The 22,482-nt window shown below is 34.0% G+C and overlaps 1 protein-coding gene and 1 long non-coding RNA gene across 15 annotated transcripts in view; one reads left to right on the top strand and one right to left on the bottom strand.

The window, feature by feature from the left end:
• Positions 1–22,482, top strand: part of LOC126928708 (serine/threonine-protein kinase mig-15) — a 77,615-nt gene that overhangs the window by 42,849 nt on the left and 12,284 nt on the right. For 2 of the 14 annotated variants that reach the window (XM_050744377.1, XM_050744370.1), the window contains exons 6-15: positions 77–288; positions 399–627; positions 709–969; positions 1,085–1,266; positions 6,604–6,624; positions 9,457–9,636; positions 11,057–11,160; positions 12,715–12,806; positions 13,726–13,802; positions 15,337–15,699. In XM_050744377.1, the coding sequence (XP_050600334.1) occupies positions 77–288; positions 399–627; positions 709–969; positions 1,085–1,266; positions 6,604–6,624; positions 9,457–9,636; positions 11,057–11,160; positions 12,715–12,806; positions 13,726–13,802; positions 15,337–15,699 (1,721 nt within the window). Of the gene's footprint in view, positions 1–76; positions 289–398; positions 628–708; positions 970–1,084; positions 1,267–6,603; positions 6,625–9,456; positions 9,637–11,056; positions 11,161–12,714; positions 12,807–13,725; positions 13,803–14,901; positions 15,700–22,482 lie in introns of all 14 variants that reach the window. The other 12 variants (XM_050744380.1, XM_050744384.1, XM_050744369.1 and 9 more) reach the window with 11 other exon arrangements.
• On the bottom strand, positions 19,736–21,106 carry LOC126928737 (uncharacterized). Its single transcript, XR_007716921.1, has 3 exons — positions 21,004–21,106; positions 19,919–20,081; positions 19,736–19,833 (listed from the first exon to the last, which is right to left on the bottom strand). It is a non-coding gene; the product is annotated as an uncharacterized LOC126928737 (long non-coding RNA).

Raw genomic sequence — 22,482 nt, 5'->3', positions numbered from 1 at the left:
TTTCAACTCTATACAGCGTCGTTTGTTGCTAAATCGTTCGAATGATTAAGTAATCGTTTATCCCGTTATGCCGTAGTTGATTTTGGCGTTAGCGCACAATTAGATCGGACAATAGGTAGAAGAAATACATTTATTGGAACGCCATATTGGATGGCTCCAGAAGTAATAGCCTGTGATGAAAATCCTGATGCTACATACGATAACAGAAGCGATCTTTGGTCATTGGGAATTACCGCTTTAGAAATGGCCGAGTCACAACCTCCGCTTTGTGATCTTCATCCGATGCGAGTGAGTATTTGTAACGGCTGTGAATCTCCTTCACCGTTCTTCTACATTACTACTCTGTTTTAAAAAGGGTGAAATTTAATTTTATTGATTATGCTTAATTCACACAAAAGGCTTTATTTCTGATCCCACGTAATCCACCACCAAGACTCAAATCGAAAAAGTGGGCGAAGAAATTCCACGGTTTTATTGAAACGGTTTTAGTAAAGGATTATCATCAACGGCCGTATACAGAGCAGCTCCTTAAGCATCCATTTATTCGGGATCAACCAACCGAGAGACAAGTTAGGATACAACTTAAAGATCATATTGACCGCTGTAAAAAGCGTAAACAGGAGAAAGGTACGAAAGACACGCCGAAGCGATTCGTCAACGATAATTTGCATAATCGCTCTAACCCGTTATCTGTAATTTGTCACACAGAAAGAGACGATTACCGATATAGCGGTAGTGAAAATGAAGAAGACGAACCGGCATTAGCTGGTGAAGCGTCATCCATTGTTCAAGCACCTGGTGGTGATACTTTGCGTAGAAATTTCCAACAAATTCAGGAAGGTAGGACTCTAACCCAAGAAGTAAATCCACAACCACCCGCTGCTAAAGAAAAACCGAGTAGCAGAACTCAAAGAGATATACCAGAACCAGGGCCACCTGCACGTCCTGCTATACCACACAGATTAATCGGTGCGTTTGATAGTATATCGCTAATTATCGTCTACGTTTTTATGTAAAATTTCTATCTATTGTCACACCGAATAAACTTTCTCAAATGTTACATAATTACTTTTGCACTGTATAGTAGTTCCAGACCCCCAACCACCATCTCGGCCATTACCTCCAACACCCAGGGATGATCCACGGCAACCTCATAAAGTTTCAACACCGCCATCCAATCATCAACCTCTTATTGGCGGAGCTGGTAGTGGAGGTTCTGGTGGACAAGCTGCATCGCAAAGAAATAGTCATGTGTTTAAACCTATGGTAAGTCTTTTCAATTTTTTGTTTTCGCAATTATTTTTTCTTGTATCTTATAACTTCTCCTCCGACACTTATTTTATGTCAATAACAAAATAATAAATAAACTGAGTTATTTAACATCGGTATCTTATACGTTTGACCGATTATGTCAGATTTATTTAGATTTAGATTCGAAGAGGAAAAGTATTGATAATTATATCGATCAGGGCACAGCTCACCGATTTCGATGATTTTCAAATGCATTGCCAACGTCGATGTTCTGAGCAATTTCATTTGTACGTTATGCGTATAACCGTATTTTGCCCTGATCGTTATAATTACTAAGATATTCATTATAAAAAGACGAATATCACGGCAAAGAGATTTTTCTACGCGATTAATATTTTCCAATATTCGCAAGATTTTTGGCGTTTCTTGTTTGATATATGTATATGTGTAAATGTTAGTAATAATCTATAGTGAAAAGAATCTACATAGGCAGGTACATGGAAGTATCCAAACGCTTACCTTTGCAACTTTCGACAAGTGACATACATATGTGGGGCAGTCCTCCTTTGGGAACCGAAACAAACATGAACGTTGATATGCAAGTTATAAACAATTAAATTTCGGGCTAGAAATCTCTGTACACAGGCAATTCGCAACGTTACACGCACGCGCGCACACACGCACGCACTTGTACTTATATCTTATACAAAAGAAATTTTTTAATGTATTCTCAACTTTTCTTTTGTTCAACGACGTTTTACAAGTTGCAACAGATTTTGCTATATTTGGCATTGTAAGTTAACACGGCATTTTATTTAAAATCGCAAATGAATCATTTCTTGGGACTGAGATTAAATAGTAGATTTTCGATTAAACGCAGTGAACGTATTTTCCAAATTTATATGTTTCCTATCACTTCCGAAGTTTCTCCAAGGAAAACGATATCAACAATCATCGCGTATGATTCAATTTGAATTACATTAGAAATTGTGCAAGTTTCAATACCAACGAACTTTTATCTCTGTTTTACTTATGCTTAATGTTTCTTACTTTGAGAGCAACGGAAACATCATGTTCACACTTCAATCACGCATTTATACTGTATATGTATATTCACCAAAAATGTACTGTTACAATTGTCCTCTCTGTGACATAGATGACGTATAAATGTCCACATAGTACTGCAAGGATAAAAGCCAGAATAAAATTATTTTATAAACATATGAACGCATGCTAGTACTAAATAATTTTAGTTTCAGTCGCATTTTATCAATCGAAGGAAAAATATCGTATTATCATCGATGCGTTCGCGTTTTATGTTCGTGTTAAATATCGATATCTTACTGACATTCCTTTTTTTCCCCCTCGGATACTTGAATTTCTGGGACACTTATCTGGACGAGGCCGGGTCTTAAAAGTGAGAAATATGAACTATGTGTAAGATAAAGAGAAATGTTCGTCAGCTGATTCACTGATACTAGCATATTCTTAAAATAAAATTATTTATCTTTTTCCTTTTTGATACACGCGCATGCTTGTATTTACCAGAAATTCCAGCAATAAATGTAAAAATTTCAGTATCGTTAGCTTTTATATCGTAAAAATGGAGAAAACAAAGTTTTCGGATTTTCCTCTTTGTACGATCATTATCACTCGACAATTATCATGTATCAAGTTACAGGAAAAACTCAAATAACAAAAGTTATAATCAACAACGATATAAATATATATGATCCAGTTATTTAGGTAGTGGTTTGCGAAAAGTTTTGTCAGTACAGTATCAACATTTTTTTGCAATTAATAATTTCAATTAGGTGTAGTTTCTTCATAGTACTTTCGATCGAATAAAAGCACGATCCTTAACATCTAAGATATTTTACGTCATATCATCGATGATATTTTATCGCAATAAAAATACAAAAAAAAAAAGAACAAATAAAAAGGTTTATAAACCATGCAACCATCTCACTTTGTCAATGCAGTTTCGATAACATTGCTTGTATACTCACAGTACATCATTAGGTACGTAATTTTAATCGTCTATATCTTTAAGCTTATCAAGTAATTACATCTGACATTCTATACATATCGTTAAGAATAATCTATATTCTTATTTTATAAAAACTCGTTAAATTCAAAATCTTCTTTTATTGACATCAATTGAGTTTATCGCTCGTTATACCTGATGCGGAGATTCATTGTAAATATTGTTTATACGCATTCAAAAATACTTTCGTGACTCGCTATGGATCTGTGATTATAATAAATTCACTGTAAACAAATGTAAATATATAATGGTGAATTTTCCAATTTAAAGGATATGATTTAGAATCTAGGTACTTCTCTTGCATTTCCTCCTGTAGATGTGACATTGTTTTAAATACTTCTGTCCGACGTACATGTTTGATTGCGTTAAAAGTTGCAAATGTAAGTTCGAATATTTTCATGTGGCTTTGTGTCTGTTGACTGGATAATAAATTTATTGCGTTCTAAACATGGAAACATTGTTTCCATAACATAGACTACTTTTCAGAAAGATCGCTTGATCTGTTCAAAATTGTTTTATTTCAATATTACAACAATAAAGACATTGCTTTGTTTATCAGAAAAAATACAGACGACCTTAAAACATTGGAAAATATGATCACGCGACAAAAATTTGTTTGTCATAATATTTTTTCTTTTATAGCAAATATCTTTTCCTTGGACATTTTCTGGTATCATTAAAATTGATGAAGAAATGCCAAGTTCTAACGTTAGATGACTCAGCATACACATGTTATATATAGATAGATATAGTCTACAAACTACTCCAATTTATAAAGATTGTAGAAAAGTACATGCTATTTTTATCCTACTTTGCCTTCTTGCTGCCTTTCATCAACTTAATGTATTTTGTGTATCATATATTTTGTTACGTATATATATACACTTTGTCCAATTTAAATGGAAACGGTTAAATATCTCGCAGAGTGTGCAAGATACAGGAACATACGTTCTAAACAACAGCTGTAAAATATCAGATGTTTAATCTTGCAGACCTCGAAAATTCTTGAGAATAGCATGATTAATATTTCAAATGGAAACCAGTATTCAAGCATATTTTCGAAATGGTAACGTTCAAAGGTGATATATAGCCGATTATGTAATATCATTATAACATTAATAACACATACATGAGAATAAATGGGAAATAAAATATAAGATTTTTTAAAAATAGGACTTCATTTCTGAGAAAATAATCGTTCCAATTTCGAAAATCCGGTATATATTTGTGTATTTAACTTCGATAAGTCAAAATCGATAATTCTGATTCGATTGATTCTTCATATTGATAACAAATCAGTAAGATGATATGTAGGAACGAGATTGGGTACAGCATGTATGCTCAGGAATAAATTTACGTACATACAAGTGTTATTATTAGACTGCGGATGTTATGTGTTTATGAAAAATTTACAGAACGTGTACACATAACGTAAAATATATATGCTTAATATTCGAAATACAGCACACGTTATAATATCTAATAGGTGAAAAAAGTCTTTATTCAAGTTAACATTTTTTTAATTGCGATGATAAAAATATAAATTTATATAAATACCCGCACTCTAATTATGATGTTTGGAAAAGTCAAATCTCTTATAAGTAATACTTAAACTTTGAGAGATTAGAAATTACGTACATACAACAGATATGCTCATATTTGAATTTTATTCGAATTCTGTATGGAAGTAAAAAGTTATCGCAAGCTTTTCGTTAAATTATTTATGAAAGGGTATTTTGAACCTAATCGTCAAGTTTCGATTATATTTAGAACTATGAACTTATTTACTATTAGATTTGAGTTTACAAAAATTTATTCCTTTTCTCCCCGTTTTCTTTACCAAAGTAGTTACGAGGTGTTTGAAACTTTCCAGGAAGGCTCAAATTTGTTTGCGATGCTCTTAATACCATCTCTAATAATAAATAGTTAAATGTGTTGTAAATATAAATAGCTATGTGAAAACAGTTATATGCTAATCAACTCATTGCGCGGTAGCTTTTATTGTTACGCGGCAGAATTACGTCCTGTTCGATAGTATCCACATCTTATATGCAATACTTTGCAAGACATAAGTTACGCTATCGTTCACAAGTTTCTGGACGTTTTGGTCGATTTGTACTAACGATACGTGAATCTTATCAAACTGTATAAATTAAGGATGAATTAATAATTAGAAGCAACACTTACTACCTTTTTATGGAATCGTCTGAAATTTATATCGGGTATTAAAAAATAGAACGACGATTTATTTCACTGTATATATACTAATATATACATTTGATGTTTAAAAAACACTGGCTGTATTAACACCAGGAGTCTCTATATCCTCGTAGTCTGCCTCATAATTAAAAAAATCAAAGAATCTGGAGATAAAGAGTTTATCAGATGAAGAAATATTGATTCTACAAAGTTTTACAATTACAAACACCAATTTTATTATTATATATCGACTTTTGAAGATCAACTTAATTAGATTATTGGGTTGGCAACTAAATTATCGCGAATTTTGTCATTACCACCTAATAACAAAATCCGCAGTCACTTAGTTGCCAACCCAGTATAACGTACTATTATACGTAACTAGAGTGATTACGAAGAATCAATTTATCGGAATTTGATGAAAGCTTGTTGCAGCTTATCGTAAGTAAGCAAGCGTCGGTATACTTTTGAGCGATAATGTACAAAGTCCGGATGAGCAACCTTGCGATCTACAATGTCAAGTAATATTAACACCGACAGCGTACAACGTTTGAAAACTAATATCTTGGGAACGGTCTGTGCAAAAGATACGAATGGTTATTGTTTTGAAAATACTCGTGAAAGGTATGACAATATGCAATAAAAGATATTGGTTTCTCTCTGAACATTCGATTGTGATTTTCCCCAGAACTTTCATGGTCATCTATAACTTTTGCCTGAAATACGTATTTCCGCATCTTCCATATCATTTGAGATATTTAATTGGTTTCCATCTAAATCAGACTATATTGTATATATAAATATATATCTTTATATCTTTCTTTTGCTACATACTCATAAACAGATACATATTTTAATCAGTAGCACGTAGACTTTCCTTCTATTTTGCTATTAAGTCGTTGGCGTGCACGCAAATATAATTGCACAATTATTTCCTAGGGCGCGTATACTTAATTGCATTCATGAACGTGACACGTGCACACACATGTCACACGCCTATAAACGCACACATAGATATATCCACATAAACACATGCGCGCGCTTCTTACACGCAGATTTGAAATTATTCGGTTTTTGTTTTTTTTCCATGTTCACACGTACCGTAGCTGCCTCCAAGGAAGCCAGAGGTAAGAACACGTACACTTATTTTCCTCTTTACATTCCCATTTTTACATTTATACATACAGTTACACGTATTCTTATCTCTACGCGTAACATTTTTAATTGTTTATACATGCAGTCTATAAAACAGGTTACACGCGCTATGACGTAGTCTTGGTATTACTACATAATTTGCTTGGTTTATTTTTATACATACGAAGTTTCAACAACACTTCTGAATTTTATCTTTAGCAAATGTGTACTATTTACCGCTATCGTGCTTAGTCCCCATTACTTAGACGATATAACGTTCTTGAATGCTTCAGACAAGCTCCCTGAATGTATGCTTTCACGGAGATCGATTACACACTGCTTAAACGCATTAAGTGCAATTCATGGTTGTGTTTGTAATTGTTGGTATTTTAAGAAATATATCTTTAACATTTTTATCAACGTACGAGATATTTCATTAAACCGACATTAAAATTATATACAATTTGTTATTATTATGGACACATATCGGAACAAGAACTAACAATTACGATTGAGACTATCTTATCCCGGTTGGCATTCTTTCTTTTTCATATGTATATGTGTTGTTCCGGCGTAGAAAAACAAATTCAGAAGTAACATAATAATTATTTAATGTCATCATTTAATGCACTATTGTCATAATGTTAGTTATCAAGGAAACGGACAAGTTTATCGTTGCCATTTTCGGTTTATGTTATAATTTAACTTAATCATGGTTTGATAATAATTGAACACTGTTAAAGAAAGAAGTAACAAATTATCACAATTTTGTTGTTTTTTATTCCTCGCGATAGATACATTGCATTAATTATTTTTTCATTTGCGTTCTTTAACCCCTTCCCGTACCTTAGCGAGTCTGACTCGCTAAAGTACGTTCTTAACATAATAGACCGATAAAATCGTAAGATAAACTATGATTTATAAACACTTTTGAAAAGTTTTCTCATAGAGGTAACGTTTCATGTTAATAAAGTATTGAAGAAAATAATCAATGGGAGGTCAGATAAAGTTATCTGTAAAATATGGTCATAAACTTCGATTATTTATACACAATTTTGCCATACGTTAGCGATCTACTTATCTCTTTTCCTTAATTTAGATTTGTAACAGACAAGACCAATAATATACATATCGTTGTTTGTAGCTGTGTTTCTTTTAAAGAGAATTTTACTAGAAAAAAGCGTTATCTATTTGTAATTGATTGCGTACTTATTGAAAAAAAAGAAAAAATAGAACAAGGTTGAAACAATGCAGCTTTCGATGCAAGTCTAGAATTTTTTTCTATGAAGTATTCTCGTAATTGATTTTCTACTGATATCATGTTTTTGCTCAAATTATCGTCTATTTGTATTCGGTTCATGAGGTACTGTGGCTACAATGCAAATTATATTTGTTTAGCGTGTTTATGTCCTTTGATCGTCCACACTACTGTGTTTAATTTAAAACAGTTTAATTTGTTTCACGTGTGCACAACAAAATGCGTAAAATGTAGCTCGAATGTGAATTAGGATTATCCATCATTGTATTAACGTATCATTTATAACATATTGGTATTTTTTCTTTTTATTAAAAATAAGCGTCATATAAGTAGTTTCTTATACAGTATAATAATATAATCGTTTTCTAGTTTTCATTAAAAATACCGGAGAAGAAACGAACCATTCATTTTCATGATCCACCAATGTATTTGTTCGATAATCGTTCTCAATGACGACAGGCATTACGTATTAATCCATGATCCAGTAATTATTTGAGATCATTAGGAAACATTAGTATAAATATATATATGTACTTTGAGATCATTACATTACTGTTAATTGAATCTATCATTTTGATATAAAAGAAGATTTTGATATCATATACAGGGTGGCCAATCGTAACCTATAGATGCAATTACCTATACACGATACGTTAAATGTTAACACTTTACCGACCGATAGCCTATTAATTGGCTTTTTGTCGCCGACGTTTACCGACCGATAGCCTATTAATTACCTTTTTGTCGCCGACGCTTACCGACCGATAGCCTATCGATCGGCTTTCTATCGCCGACAATCTTTCTCATTATTTGAATAGTAATTTGTTATTTATTACTATGGTACCTTGCTCAGTTGCGTTAATTGCGGTGCTTTGTAAGCTCCCACAGTTTTATACCAATTTGCAAAAAACTTATAGTTCGTGATAAACAAAAATAATGGTATTGGAGAGTCTAAACAGAAACAGAGCCGGCGCTAGGGAGAATCTGCGCCTGAGATGTCAGTCGGACATGTGTATGCTATTGAACCGCTAGTAGTCGGTAAAGTGTTAAGGAAAATTTTATTAGGAAAAAGAAAACATAGCGATTGTCATTATTCGAACTAGTTCTTTTCGTACATGCAGTGAAGTCGTTTATTAAAAATTCCTTGTACACAACGTACAATTTACTTTATTTAGCGTTTATCGGAATTTTCGCAAAGTAGCGTATTTCAAATAATTCTCTTTCCAATTAGAATTAAACATAACATTACGAACCAGTAGATCTAGATTATATGGATAATAATTAATGACTAACTTTAAACCCGAATTATTGTTTCTTACCAACCATAAAAAAATCGGTAATCTATCCACGAATTTCATCGTCATCTCAAATCATTCAATTCGATTTATGACAAACAATTTGCACTGTACTACAGACAGTGTAACAGTTTCACATAAGAGTAGCTTGCATCTTTTGTACCATCGTTATTTGCTTCGTTTGGCTGGTTGGTGGCGGCTTTTAAACAATTTTTGGAGGTGTCTCGGAACAGTGACTAACGGGGCTGTGCGTGTGTGTGTGTGGGTGGTAGGACTTGGACATGCTGGCCGCTCAACTCAACGAGCTTGGTGTGTCACAGGGCCCAGAGGCCCCGCCAAGGCCGAACAGGCAGCATAAGGCTGCGTCATCAACATCCAACTCCGGTCAACCCGCAAGCAGCAATGATCAAAACAATAAACAAATGCCACAGTCTTCCAGTATACTCGACCAAGTAAGTGTTACAGCGATACACACTATCCTGCGTAAGTATTATTAGGGTCCTTCTAAATTATTGCAAATATATAAAATACACTTTAATACGTTGACGCCGGCGTGCACCATCGGCGGGTCACACGCGTCTGTCCCGTGAAGCGGCGTACACTACCGATGGGTCACTCGAGTTTGTTTCGTGAGGCAGCGTGCATCGCGATGGATCATACATGTATTTCAAAAAATAGGTAGTACAAAATAGGTTTATATTATTTTATCTCAACATTATAACACACTTGTGATTTTTGGAAGTAGCTAGCATACATATTGACTTTTTGTCAGTCTATTTTAAAAATTTAACGTAAGCTAACACTATTTTGGTCGTGCATGTTCCTCACGCGTGTCAACGTTCTCCGACGAACACGCGTGACTATTTTTTTTCCTGTACGGAATTGAAAAATTTTTTGATTCGCGCTATGAACGTTTCTTATAGAAAAATGTTCACAGAATTGCGTGCGATGGTCAGAATTCGCGTTAGACTTTTTGAGAAAAATCGAAAAGAGTACAAAATTAGGATCAAAGCTGCTCCCGTCAGCTTTACTTAACATTTATAGATATATGCAAATTGATATTGCCAAACTATTGTATATCAATGTATTAGTTGAAGACCACGGAATTCATTGAATCCAACAGGAATCGTATAATTTTTGTAATTTTACTATAAATTGAGGTCAAAGTTGAAAAATTGCGGTCGTGTCGAACAGTCTAATCTGACGCTGCGTTGCCCCACGAAGCAGACTGTGTATTCGGGCGTCACAAAGAAAACCATGAATATCGGCGCCGGCGTCAACGTGTTAAATAACGCTGTGTAATCTAATTTTTACCTCTGATCTTATCTCAATTAGCTGTATACTCGGTTAGTAGGTACCGATGAAAATAATAGTTGACATCAGTAAGCATAAATAAAAAAGCAACATCCATGTTTAGTGACTTTAAGGCCACGTATCTACGCAATGTGAAGATCTTACGATAATTGTAATATACGTTTAAACTTGAAAAGTTTCTACAGATTCTACGAAGTGTCAGCTATTTATTAGAGACAAGTGTGGTACTTGATTGACACAAGTATATTCCTTGTTTCAGTTTCAATTTAGCAGAACATTTGATGCCAGTTACGGCAAGAAGTAAAGAATTAACAGTGGAGGAACATTCTTCTATCACGATATTGAGAGTATAGTGGAAACATCAATGTTTTGATTGGATTATACCAAATGTTCAAATACTTATGCACGATAGTATACATAACAACATTATAGCGTTATAAGGTTCTTCGAATGTTTCAGTTTCCTATTGGATTAGTATCGTAGTGCATCGCGTTATTTGTGATTCAAAACATCGATTAAAACCTGCTTTGTTTTCAGACTATTTCTTTCGCTTTACAGGCTTTGTCCGTTGAAAGCGACAGCGACGATGATCTTGAAGATGCAGGGGGAAATAACGCAAGGAACGATGGCACATTACTTGCTAGCGACCCACCGAAACCTTTGTAAGTAGAGAAATTAATTTATCAATTTAACAGCGACAAAGCAGGAATTTACATTTACCTTTCAGTGATAGATGATCGTCGCTATTTATAACAGAACACGATCTTTTCTGTTTTCCCGTTCTTTACTTCATCCTGATACAGCGTATCTCGTATATTTCGAACTAAATTATTTCTACTGTTATACGAAGATTCAAATAATTGAGAGATCGAAAGAAACTTTTAGTTGTTTAAAGTTCAAGATAATACATATTTGCTCCTGAAAATTTTGTGAAAATTCATGCAACGCGCTCGTGTAGTGCAAGTAAGAATATCAGCTTGATGCTATATGATTTTGCACAAAATTAAAAAATTGTTTATAGAGTTTTAATGCTTGAGCTCATCTTGACTAATTTAATAGTAAAATGATTGCCTCTGGCATCACATCTGTTGCTGACTCAGCTCTTTGGATATCATATTGTAAACTGATCATAAATATTATCTAATCGAATATTATGAAATTTTGTATGATTACTCTTGTAACGATTATTCGTAGCAATAGATTTCAATTTTAATATTTAATAATGGTTCCGTGTTTCTTATAGCGATATTTTTGTAAAATATTGTCAAAAAATTACAGATAAAAGGATTTGTAAGATATTTCCAACTGCTTAATATTGGGTTGGCAACTAAGTGATTGCGGATCTTGCCATTAGGTGGTATTAACAAAATCCGCAATCACTTAGTTACCAACCCAATAATTGTGACACGAGGCTCGTTCAGTTGCAAACAATTACGTTAATAAGTTAATTACGTTAGAAAACGAAGAAGGCTATCTTAGATGAAAATATTATGTAGGACTATGGAATAACGATGTATAATAGGTGAAAACAATAGGGTGGGATTGTAAAATCAGTCAGTGGTTAAAGTTTGCAACTGTCGATGATCGCAAAAATTATCACGAAAGGGACATAATCATAAGAATTCATTACTGCTAGATAATAACGTTTTCGTTATCAAATAACAATTACCATGTATATCACTTCCCATTTTTAACAAAGATTGTGCAAAGAAAATTATATTCAATTATATCCAGCACAAGATTATTTCATCAAATTATATTCATAATTATATCAGCTTACAAAACAACAATGTAATATTGTAAATCACTAATAAATAATAAGTTAAATTGTTATTCAGGGTTTCTGTATCGGTGGGAACTTTACTTGTATTAATAATAAATCTTTCGTTTGAAAGAAGAATTTTAACTAATAGAGTAGTTATTTAACAAATAGTTGTCGCGACAGAGGAAAAAGTTGAATCAATGTGCAGTAGTTAATGTTAAATAACAAACAGAGAATAATTTACAGTTAACTTTATATATTTATATATTTTATATGTAAGGAAAAATGAAATTAATTTTACCGATGTTGTTTTGTTTGATTTCATCTTTCATTCCGCTTCGACACGTTGCTTCGAATCGTCGTCTTCGCCGCATCGCCACGCAACATACACTACGCATTCCGCATCGTTCGTGCGCCATCATGATCCTCTTCATTTCTATGTGTGTTGCTGCAGACCCGAATTTTCTCCTTTCAGACCATCGGCAGATCCATCGTCGACATCGTCGCACAATGCTCAGAATTCACACCTCGAAGGTAAGCCGAAAGGTAGGACATCGAACAAGAATTTTTTTATATTTTTCGCGAAAATGCATATTATTTATATGAATGTCTCAATTAAGTATAATTATGTAAATACTGTGTTATGTAATTAAAAGATTAGAACACAGCACGAAAATTCACTTTAAATGTACACGGTGTCCCACTGAAATTGTTTCGTCGGACACCCGATACCATCGACGAGATCGAAAATATTTTAGATAAAAGGTTTTGAGGGATATGTATGTAATTTGATAGGAGTAATTTTGTTGTAGAAGAGTAGAGAAGAATTTGTTACAACATTTTTTTGTATCTGCAAAAATTGATTTTGAAAATTCATTAGCTAGACGTACTTTTCATATGAGACGAAATAACGAATAAGAATTATTTTTGTATACAAAAGTAAGCGGTATAATCGTTCGTGATATCGGAGGTTATGAGTTTATTAATCATTGTAAAATATGTGTTTTACTATATCTTGTAAAAAGTTTTGAAAATCTTGTAAAAATATATGTATTGGGTTATCCGAAAAGTGTCTTCTTTTACAGACACGTCTTTTACAACGATGCATCTTTATACAAACATGAAACCTAATCTGTCGAACGTTGTGATCTTTATTTTGATAGAACAAAATGGATCATACGTAATTCGATAAAGTAATATAAAACGGAATATGTTGTGCAACCATTACTTCCTTATGAAACGAAAGAAACTTTTTGGACGACCTAATATGTACATGTAGAAGCTGAGTTGCAAGCTTTTGTCTTAGTTTATTCTTTAACTACGTTTGAATGAATATTTGAATGATATGGAAACAGAGCTGATTCTAGAGTTCTTTTTCCTGTCAAAGTTTTTACGGAATAAAGCCCGCAACAAACTTCCATCTCGATTGTAAAGTAAATACTTTTATTTTATTTTTTGCGCGCAGGTGGAGCACCAAATCGACCTCTTCCACCGACCCCTGATGAAGAAGAATCAGGAGATCGTACGCTAGTCATGAAACGGGTAAGTGTTCTCCAATTATGGGTCAACCTAAATGCAAGTCAACGTAATATTTTTTAGCGCCTTCTTGTCGTTTTTATGTGTATTGATGATGACACGGATCGGTCAATTTTCGCATACGGATTGAATGTAATATTTACTCTTGTGTCGTTTATTTACATTTTCATAGAGCGATCCATGTATTTTTTCAATTCTTTCCATTCTTCGAACACGCTTCAACATTTTCGAGATCAGATTTTAATAGAATCGGAGGAGAGAATGAAGATACAAACGATTGCATTGTATTTATGTTTCCCCTTTTTATAGATATATCTCTCTGATGTGTTATATATCTATCGTTAGTCGGAAATAGTCAGAAACACATGTCAATTTCCATATTAATTATTCTTGTGCAATTCCAACGATCGAAACCGCTTTATTTGTATATCCGTTGTTTTCACACGATACATTATACGCTTGGTGACTATATGTTATGGCATACAAACATATATTCATAACGCCGCTACATATATAATATTAGCACCGTTGTTAAGCAGTAAAAAACCATACGAAACATACGAAGAATATAAATATAAAAAGAGGAAAAAGAGGGGATCGGCGAAATCGAGAGCCAATCGATAACATCACGATGTACAGTGTATATAATGATCTATTCGCAGAAAGATTATAATTACGCGAGTATGCACCGAGCGTTGCTCGAAATAAAATATTCCGAAATTCGCAGTTGAAAAGTTCCTTTCAACGACGCTTGATCATTGCTCCTAGTAGTTGGATAGATGAGATCAATCGGAGTCTCACGATTTCGTTTCATCATGTAGCTTCGTATCGTGGAATGTTTCTCATGACAATGTCGCGTAACATCGTATAAAATATAGTAGATGTTATTATTTATATATTATCTTGCTTCGTGTGGAACGTGTGTCAGTACGTTAGAAAATGAATTCCATTGACCGGTTGATATAATTACACTTGATCGCAATGCACTGCCATATCACAGCTAGCTCGCGTTATGTATCACCGCACGCCTATGATTTTCTTCTTTTCGTGTGAATGTTTTTTTTCTTTTGTCACTTTGTTTATCGCCCTCGTGCGCGCTCCCTAGAAACTTAGTCAGATGTCAGACGATCGCGGCACGGCTAACAACAACCGGCGCTCCGAGGCGGAGGAGCAACTTCTACTGAAGGAGTGGGATTTCACCCGCTTCTTTCAGGGTTTTAACGAACGGTTGGATAAAATGAAACAAGAACCTTCGCAAGAGACAACGGAGACGAGCAAGTGTATTAACGAGAATCACCTTTCTTCGTCGTCCACGGAGAAAACGTTAAAGAGGCAGGATCAGTTATCGTCTCGTAGGAAGTATGAGAATCATTCGCAGCAGCAACAGCATCATCAAAAGCAGCAACAGCAGTTGAAAGCAGCGCATAGACGACAAGAAAGCGATTCGAAGCTTGGCAACACGTCCAGCGCTTTTGCACGTGCTTTCCGCCGCGAGAATTCCGACTTTTTTCCTTCCGCGAGACACTCTGCATATTTACAGAAGTCAGACTCAGCAAGATCGAGCATATTCTCAAGCGGTAACCGGCGTGGCAGCGAGATAAGCGTTGCCGGTATCGTCGGGAAAAAAGGGAACGTCGTGAGTACCGGCGAGCCGGTTCTTACGGACTTTTCGTTCGGTCGTGACGGTCTTCAGAGGCCTAGAAGGGAAAAAACTGAGAGCGAAATCGTTTTCGGTAGTAGACACGAGGCCAGAAGGTTCGACTTTGGACGTGATAAAGACGACACTACGAGAAGACGCAGTTGTAGACCATCAGATGCTGTTTCTGTCAGCGTTGACGAAGCAGGAACTATTAAATCTACGGCCAGTACAACGGCTAGCGAGTACAGCCCCATTGTCACCCAGGTCAGTCCCCCCTATCAACCCTGCCTGTGTGCTTGCCTGAAAAATATATACCTATTGCATTACCTTTATCTCTACCTTCGATTTCTCTACCATCGTGTCAATTTCGATACCCTGATTCTCATAAAAATCCATTCTCCTGACAAATGCCTCTCGATAAATAAATCGTAATATCTTATCCTAACTTGATCTTGAAACTGATCGAGTGGCAAACTTATTTCGTTAAATTATTCGAACCAAGTACCTACATTTTCTCTTTTCGAAATCGCTTAACGGAATTCTTCGCTATTACATCATTTTGCTTGACAAAATGCAAATTCCTTTGACACATCAATTTTTTTCAAATATAATCAACTTAACCAGCAACTTAATATTAACATAAGCTAACCGTTCGAATTGTACAATGTATTTCATCACTTGTATCTTACTTTCTGATATCACATCGACAGGCATATTTTGTCATTGAACCTTTACACGTCCGTTCTTCCAACATCTAACGGCATACAAAAATCAACATAGAAAGCTAGTCAGCTACGCTCGAATTTTAGGCGCATTTCCCCCCGTTACCTTCCTTCTTTTTATTTCTTCAGATTTACAAACATGAGTAGGATACATAACTATTAGCGCTATCAGTATTCTGTTACCAACAATTACTATTATCCTATACTATTTTACTAGATTATTCATTCAGACAAGGTCGCACAAAGCTTCATAGAGGAACGTTAGAACTTTGATAACGTATACCTGGTATAATGGAATTAACAGTATATCATTTCACGTTACTAATAGTATTTTAAGATTGTTATCTTGTAACTTAGGAAAAGGGAACATTTTCACCTTATTAACGAAACTTCTTTTTCTCGCTTCTCATTCTGTTTCTCGTGCTTAACGATGTTTTCTCATATTACAGTATCTGTCGAGTAGTATTAAAACGACGCATTAATCATTCTCAGACATTTTTTTTTAATCGATCTCATTCTCATCACTTCTACAATGTACTTTGATGTTTAACCCTTTGCTATATAATTTGCATTTTATTGAACAAACTCGTCCTCAAACTTTGTAAGATCAATGCAAGGCCAACAATGCGACGATTTCAGTTTATCTTGTTCAATTTCCAAATCATACGATAAATTGCTCGTAGAACGTTGACAATTTTTTGGACGATTAATTTGCACATTTATACATATGTATATGACTAGAACGTATGAATTACACAGGAATTAATGCTTTTTAACGATTAAATCGCACACATAGTGCGTATTGTGTTGTCGAATAAGTCTTGAACCTTTCCTGGTGTGAATTATAAATTTCATTTTAAGATCTTGCGATGATATACGATTGAACCAAATGTACATTGATTAGTATTATTCTTAGCAATTCTGAGCAAATTCCGACAACTCAATAAATCATAACTTTAATTTAAAAGAGATACTTAAATCTAAAAAAATTCTGTCTACAACTCGAGAGTCTGACAAATTCACCGCGACAGAATTACACTTTCTGATATACAGGGTGTGACATAAAGGTTGGGACAAAAGTGATACTATGTATTACTGGGGTCAAAGGGGTAAATTTGCGTGTGAAAATGATCTATCGAAGAATTGTAAGCGCTTAGAAATTTGTATTAATTGTTTTGGTTCTTTTCTTATCTATTTTATCACATTGATACGTAGTGTAAATTTTGATCCATTCTTCTCGGACATCCTGTACATAAATGTTACTTTCTTAGTAGCAAAGGGTTAAATTGTATAGAAATTCTTAGCTTTGTTATCATCTTAAAGGTACTTGTATGGCTATTGCCGTCGTTATTACTATTACCATCATGCATATTACTAACAGTATATGTATTGTTACAATTATTGTGTAATAATAACAATATTACTTACGCTCACACCCTACTATAGCAATATGGATATAAGTCAGTATATCTGAGTTTTATCACAAGCTATAAGAGTATAAAAAGTAACTTGGTTTCTATTGTAATTTACATCTACTAAAATGTACGAAATATTTCTATTAACGAATAACATCTATTTTTTTTTTTTTTTATTTTACTAATATCATCCTATATGGCTTGTTAATGTTTTTCACCTTTCACGTCCAATTGTAAAAGTGATTAACGATGGAGGATAAGATTAACGATAACAATTACCGAAACTATGTAATGTTTCACTAACTTCATTGTGAAAATTGTTAGAAACATTGTTGACTATTGTGCGCCTTTGAGAAATAATGTTGAGAAATTTTACGTGAAAGAACTTCAGTTTTCTATGTTCCCGTGTTAAGTCCAGTGTGTAGTACGTATATTACTTCTTCCGATGAATAAAACTTTATCTGCATAAACAAAAGGATTCCTTAAAATTGTAACATTTCTTAAAACGAATCCGCCAATTTCTTCTACACGTTGTTAAAGTAAATGATAAAATGGAGATGAGAGAAGTGGAAAGAAACAAAGAGGGGAGAAGGAGAAGGAGAGGGCGAAAGAGAAGATCAGGAAAAATTTTTGGGATTGAAGTTAGTGAAACTGCATGTACATATGTATTTTTCTTAATAAAAATGATTAAGGTTGTCGCGTAAAAAGATATTTCCTATCAGTATATTATTTTGAGTAACAAAAATCATTGTAAATAACATTGCTTATCGGTTTCAACGAACATCAGAGTCGATTATTGGCTATAGAAACATGTAAAAATAATCGCTTTCATTTTCAGGAATCCTAATATCCAACAAATACGAATACAGTGCGCTATTTCTAGTACCATATTTATTATCCACTAACATTACTGCCATCGATATCATCATCGTTAGCATCACTATCGCCACTGCTACTATCGCTCCGTTTCTTTTGGAACTAATCCTTTCCTTCCTTTCGAATGATCTACGATACTTAGTACGGAGAAAATACGAGAAACCCTATCGCTCTACAACGATATTTATCGTTATTTCAAATTCCGTACCTGAGAGAGGAGGATTAACCGCATGGAATTTCTTTGAGGACGTTCGTCTTGTTTCTACGTTACATCACCGTGTGAAGGGAAAAACTGCTAGCGTTGCTACGATCGTCGCAGCGAAACATCGCGGGATTCAGAAAAAGAGCAGTTCAAAATTTGTGAAAGTGTGTCTTACGTACGTCATTTTCGTTAAGTTCACGTTACGCATATCTACTACACAGGTTCCACGTTGATTTCATCACGTTTCTTTTCTTCTTCTTCTTCTTCGTCTATATTTACTTTGATTTTCCGTTTCCTTTTCTTTCTTTTTGTTTTTAAAGTTAAGAGAAAAACATCGTCGTTTCCACAAGAGCGAATCGTTAGTAAACAAAATGTTTTTTGCACTTTTGCAGCATTCTCGTTTCGTATAAATATAGGCCATAATTGTCGCAGTAGATATTAAATCGGATCGTAAAAAAAGAAACTTTTACGTAAGAATTATTGCGACGTAGAAGTGATCAGCAACGAAAATAGCAACGAACGTTAACTTCAAAGCTGATAATTAAATCGAATTTCACGCATATGCTTTCATTTGTATAGAATCAATCGCTAGCTTTCTCGGTGTATAAGCGTGCATTCTAATTGATTGTAGTCTTTGCTTTAGAAGAATCTGTAGGATCTTTCGAATTGATAACTACTTAATTTGATAATAAACATATCAGTTATATTATTTAATTTAAAAAAAATATCATAAATTTAAAAAGAAGTATTTTAATATATATTTATATATAGATATAGATATAATGTCTTACAAAAAGTTATAATTTTACGATGATAATAGCGATCAAGTGTTATTTTATTACTTTCTTGCATGTCTGTTTCTGATTAATCGATTCAAATTTTCAAGCGATTCATGTCCTTCGTTCTTCATTTATTTGACAATGTTATCATAAGACACCGATCACTCAAAGCTGTATACATGTAATGCATGTTTATTCACGTTCCTGTCGATTAAAAGAAGTTCTAAACAAGAAGACAGAGTAATATTAATTGTTACATCGATACTATCGTATGAAAATTATTCGACTTATATCGTAGGAAAAAAAGGGGGATGGGATAAGTTGATGAGATAGAATCATTAATCCAGTGCTGTCCGTGGACGAGATTCGTTACACAGCTTTCTTCTTCTCTGCTAACTTTACCCCTACAGATATTTATTTATGATTGATAAGTACGGATAAAAACGGTTAATGAATATATCACTTTTTATTAAATTTGCTTCAACGAACCAAGCGATTATGCTATGCCGAGGATGAGAGAGACAAAGCAGCAGCCTCTAGCACCCGGGTCAGATTAATTTTGAGCGCTCAATAAATGATCGATCAACGAAAATTCGAATTTTTATATTTTTTGTGGGTCCCATGTTAGGTCGTTATCGTCTTTGCTGAGATTCTGCTAACAGAAAAGAGTCCAACTACGATCTTGTTTGGGGCTTATTATGTTACATGTAAGACGAAATTATTATCGTTATATTTTTTCTTTTACTTTATTGATAACCGAATGCGTCTGTATTCGGACATATTTTGATTGGAAAAACTCTCAGATCTAATAAAAAATATAGTAAACGTAAATTTCCATTATCAAATGATCAATCTAAACTAATGGGTACTCAAAATTTAGCTCTTTCAGTCGCACCGTACTGGAAGAACATTCACTCGGGGAGGAGGATGGTCAAAAAATGGCAAATTTGTACCCCTTTAAAAATTGTAAAATTCCAATAAAGTATCATTCTATAAGTGCAAACGTATAAAAGTACAGTGATTTATGGCAAACGTGGTGAAAAAATTGTAAAAAATGTAGATGAAGTCGACGATGTCACGAAATACATTAAATACACTCCATCTCGTTTTATAATAGAATTAAGTTATAGCGTAATTGGAAACAGATTTCATGAAAGATTCGCATAGTGATATCATATCTCAATTTCTTGTTTCTATTAGTCAACAACTTGAGCAATACGTTTTTATATTCTACATATTTTTATATAAATATTTATCGACTTTCCTTTACAAAACAGCGTTCGAACTTTTTTTTGTATTATTTTATTCATATAATTTTAAAATAATAATTTCAAAATATTTTGTATTCATATAAAGATTCTGATCGTTTTAAGCCAGAAAGTTCCAATTCGCCTCTCAGAGCGCCTCGTGAATCTCGTCTACATCTTTTACAACTTGCCCGTCACGTTTGTCACGAATAATTGTACCTTTACGATAACACAGGACTTAGGACTTGTAAAATTCTAGATCCCAGAAACGATACAAATTTCTCCCTCTTTTCACCATCCTTTATCGCGTTTTCTCACTTAACGCACCTAACACACGCTGCGTCTTCTCTGAACGACGAGACATTTGCTTCGGTTAACACCAAATGTGACGAATAAAGTAGCACTTGGTTGTTCCAAAGAAGGCGTACGTATTTGAAATTCCACGTACGAAACTCGTACTTACGTTGGATACGCGACAAGCGTTTTCACGTTTCTCGTACGTAAATTAAAGGCAGTGATGGGAATGTTGGTTTGCTCGCGAATAAAGCTTGGACAGCACTGCGTTAGTCGTCAATGTGGATTGTATACGTAATGTGTGTTCTTGGTTAACAGTGTTTTTATAATTATTTTGAGAATTGTAGAATTGTACGCGAAGATAAATTGAAAGGAAGAGAAAAGCTACTTAGAAGAAAAAGAAAGGGAAATACTGCTGACGAAAAGATATTTTAAGAGATGGAGTGCTGTTGTATGCGTGTGTGCGTGCGTGTGTGTGCGTATGCGTATAATTCGCGCGCATTTGTATGTTACACGTCACATGCATAAATGTCAGCTTGCAAACATTTTTGTGGTAGCACTGTTACGAATCATGATTGAGACTTATTGTCTTGCATGATGCTTTTCATTTTATTTGATGTATGCGATGTATGTTTGTAACGCTATGTCCCAGTATACGCCAAGCATGCTCTGTTTTTCATTTTATGTGTTTCTTGGGCATGGTATGAATTGTGTTTTTATTACTGTTACTCGTAAAATCAACGTACAACGAAGGAAATCGACAATTTTGACGCTTCCGCTAGAAACTGATTCTTCAAAATAGCATTGTCTATCATGTTGCGATAAAAATCCATCGATACGATAAAAGTATCTTTAATTTTTAATTGCGCTTAATAATCGCACCTAACGATCCAACCACATATCACACGTGTAATTGATTTCAGATATTTCTTATTATAATCATTATTGGTATTATCGATAAGCGTTGAAATGTGATTTCTTTTCTTTTTTTTTTATATAAGCATCAACAACAAATAAACGTACGAATGCTAACTTATACTCCTCAAACTGTTTATTGTTAATTTTCAAACAAACTTTTAGCCATCGTTCGTGTCAAAACTGGAACAAATACATCTTTTACGATTAAGTTATTCGTATCATTTACGAAACGATCTGTTCGTATTTTAGTACGTAACTGTGTTGTCGGATTATAGTAGTGTCATTTTATTGTTTGTATCCTGTTGCACAATAAAGTGTACACGGTGACAGTAAAATGTAAAGTAGTATTTTAAGAAATGTGTATTGCGTTATAAATACTTAACATGAAATAATTAAAATATGAATGCAATCATTATAAACGCGAGTATCTATAGAAACCAATGTATAATACGATAATTTCGTGCCAAGATGTTGTATTTCATCCTATTGCACGCTTTTGCTAATGTTACGAATATAAAAACGATCCTGAGATTGCTTATCCCCTGCTTCCGTCATTACTTTAGAGAGTGTGTATTGTTATATGTTTTTTTTTTT

Source organism: Bombus affinis, chromosome 2, assembly GCF_024516045.1.
Source record: "Bombus affinis isolate iyBomAffi1 chromosome 2, iyBomAffi1.2, whole genome shotgun sequence".
Taxonomy (NCBI): domain Eukaryota; kingdom Metazoa; phylum Arthropoda; class Insecta; order Hymenoptera; family Apidae; genus Bombus; species Bombus affinis.
This window is presented reverse-complemented; position numbering and strand designations above follow the sequence as displayed.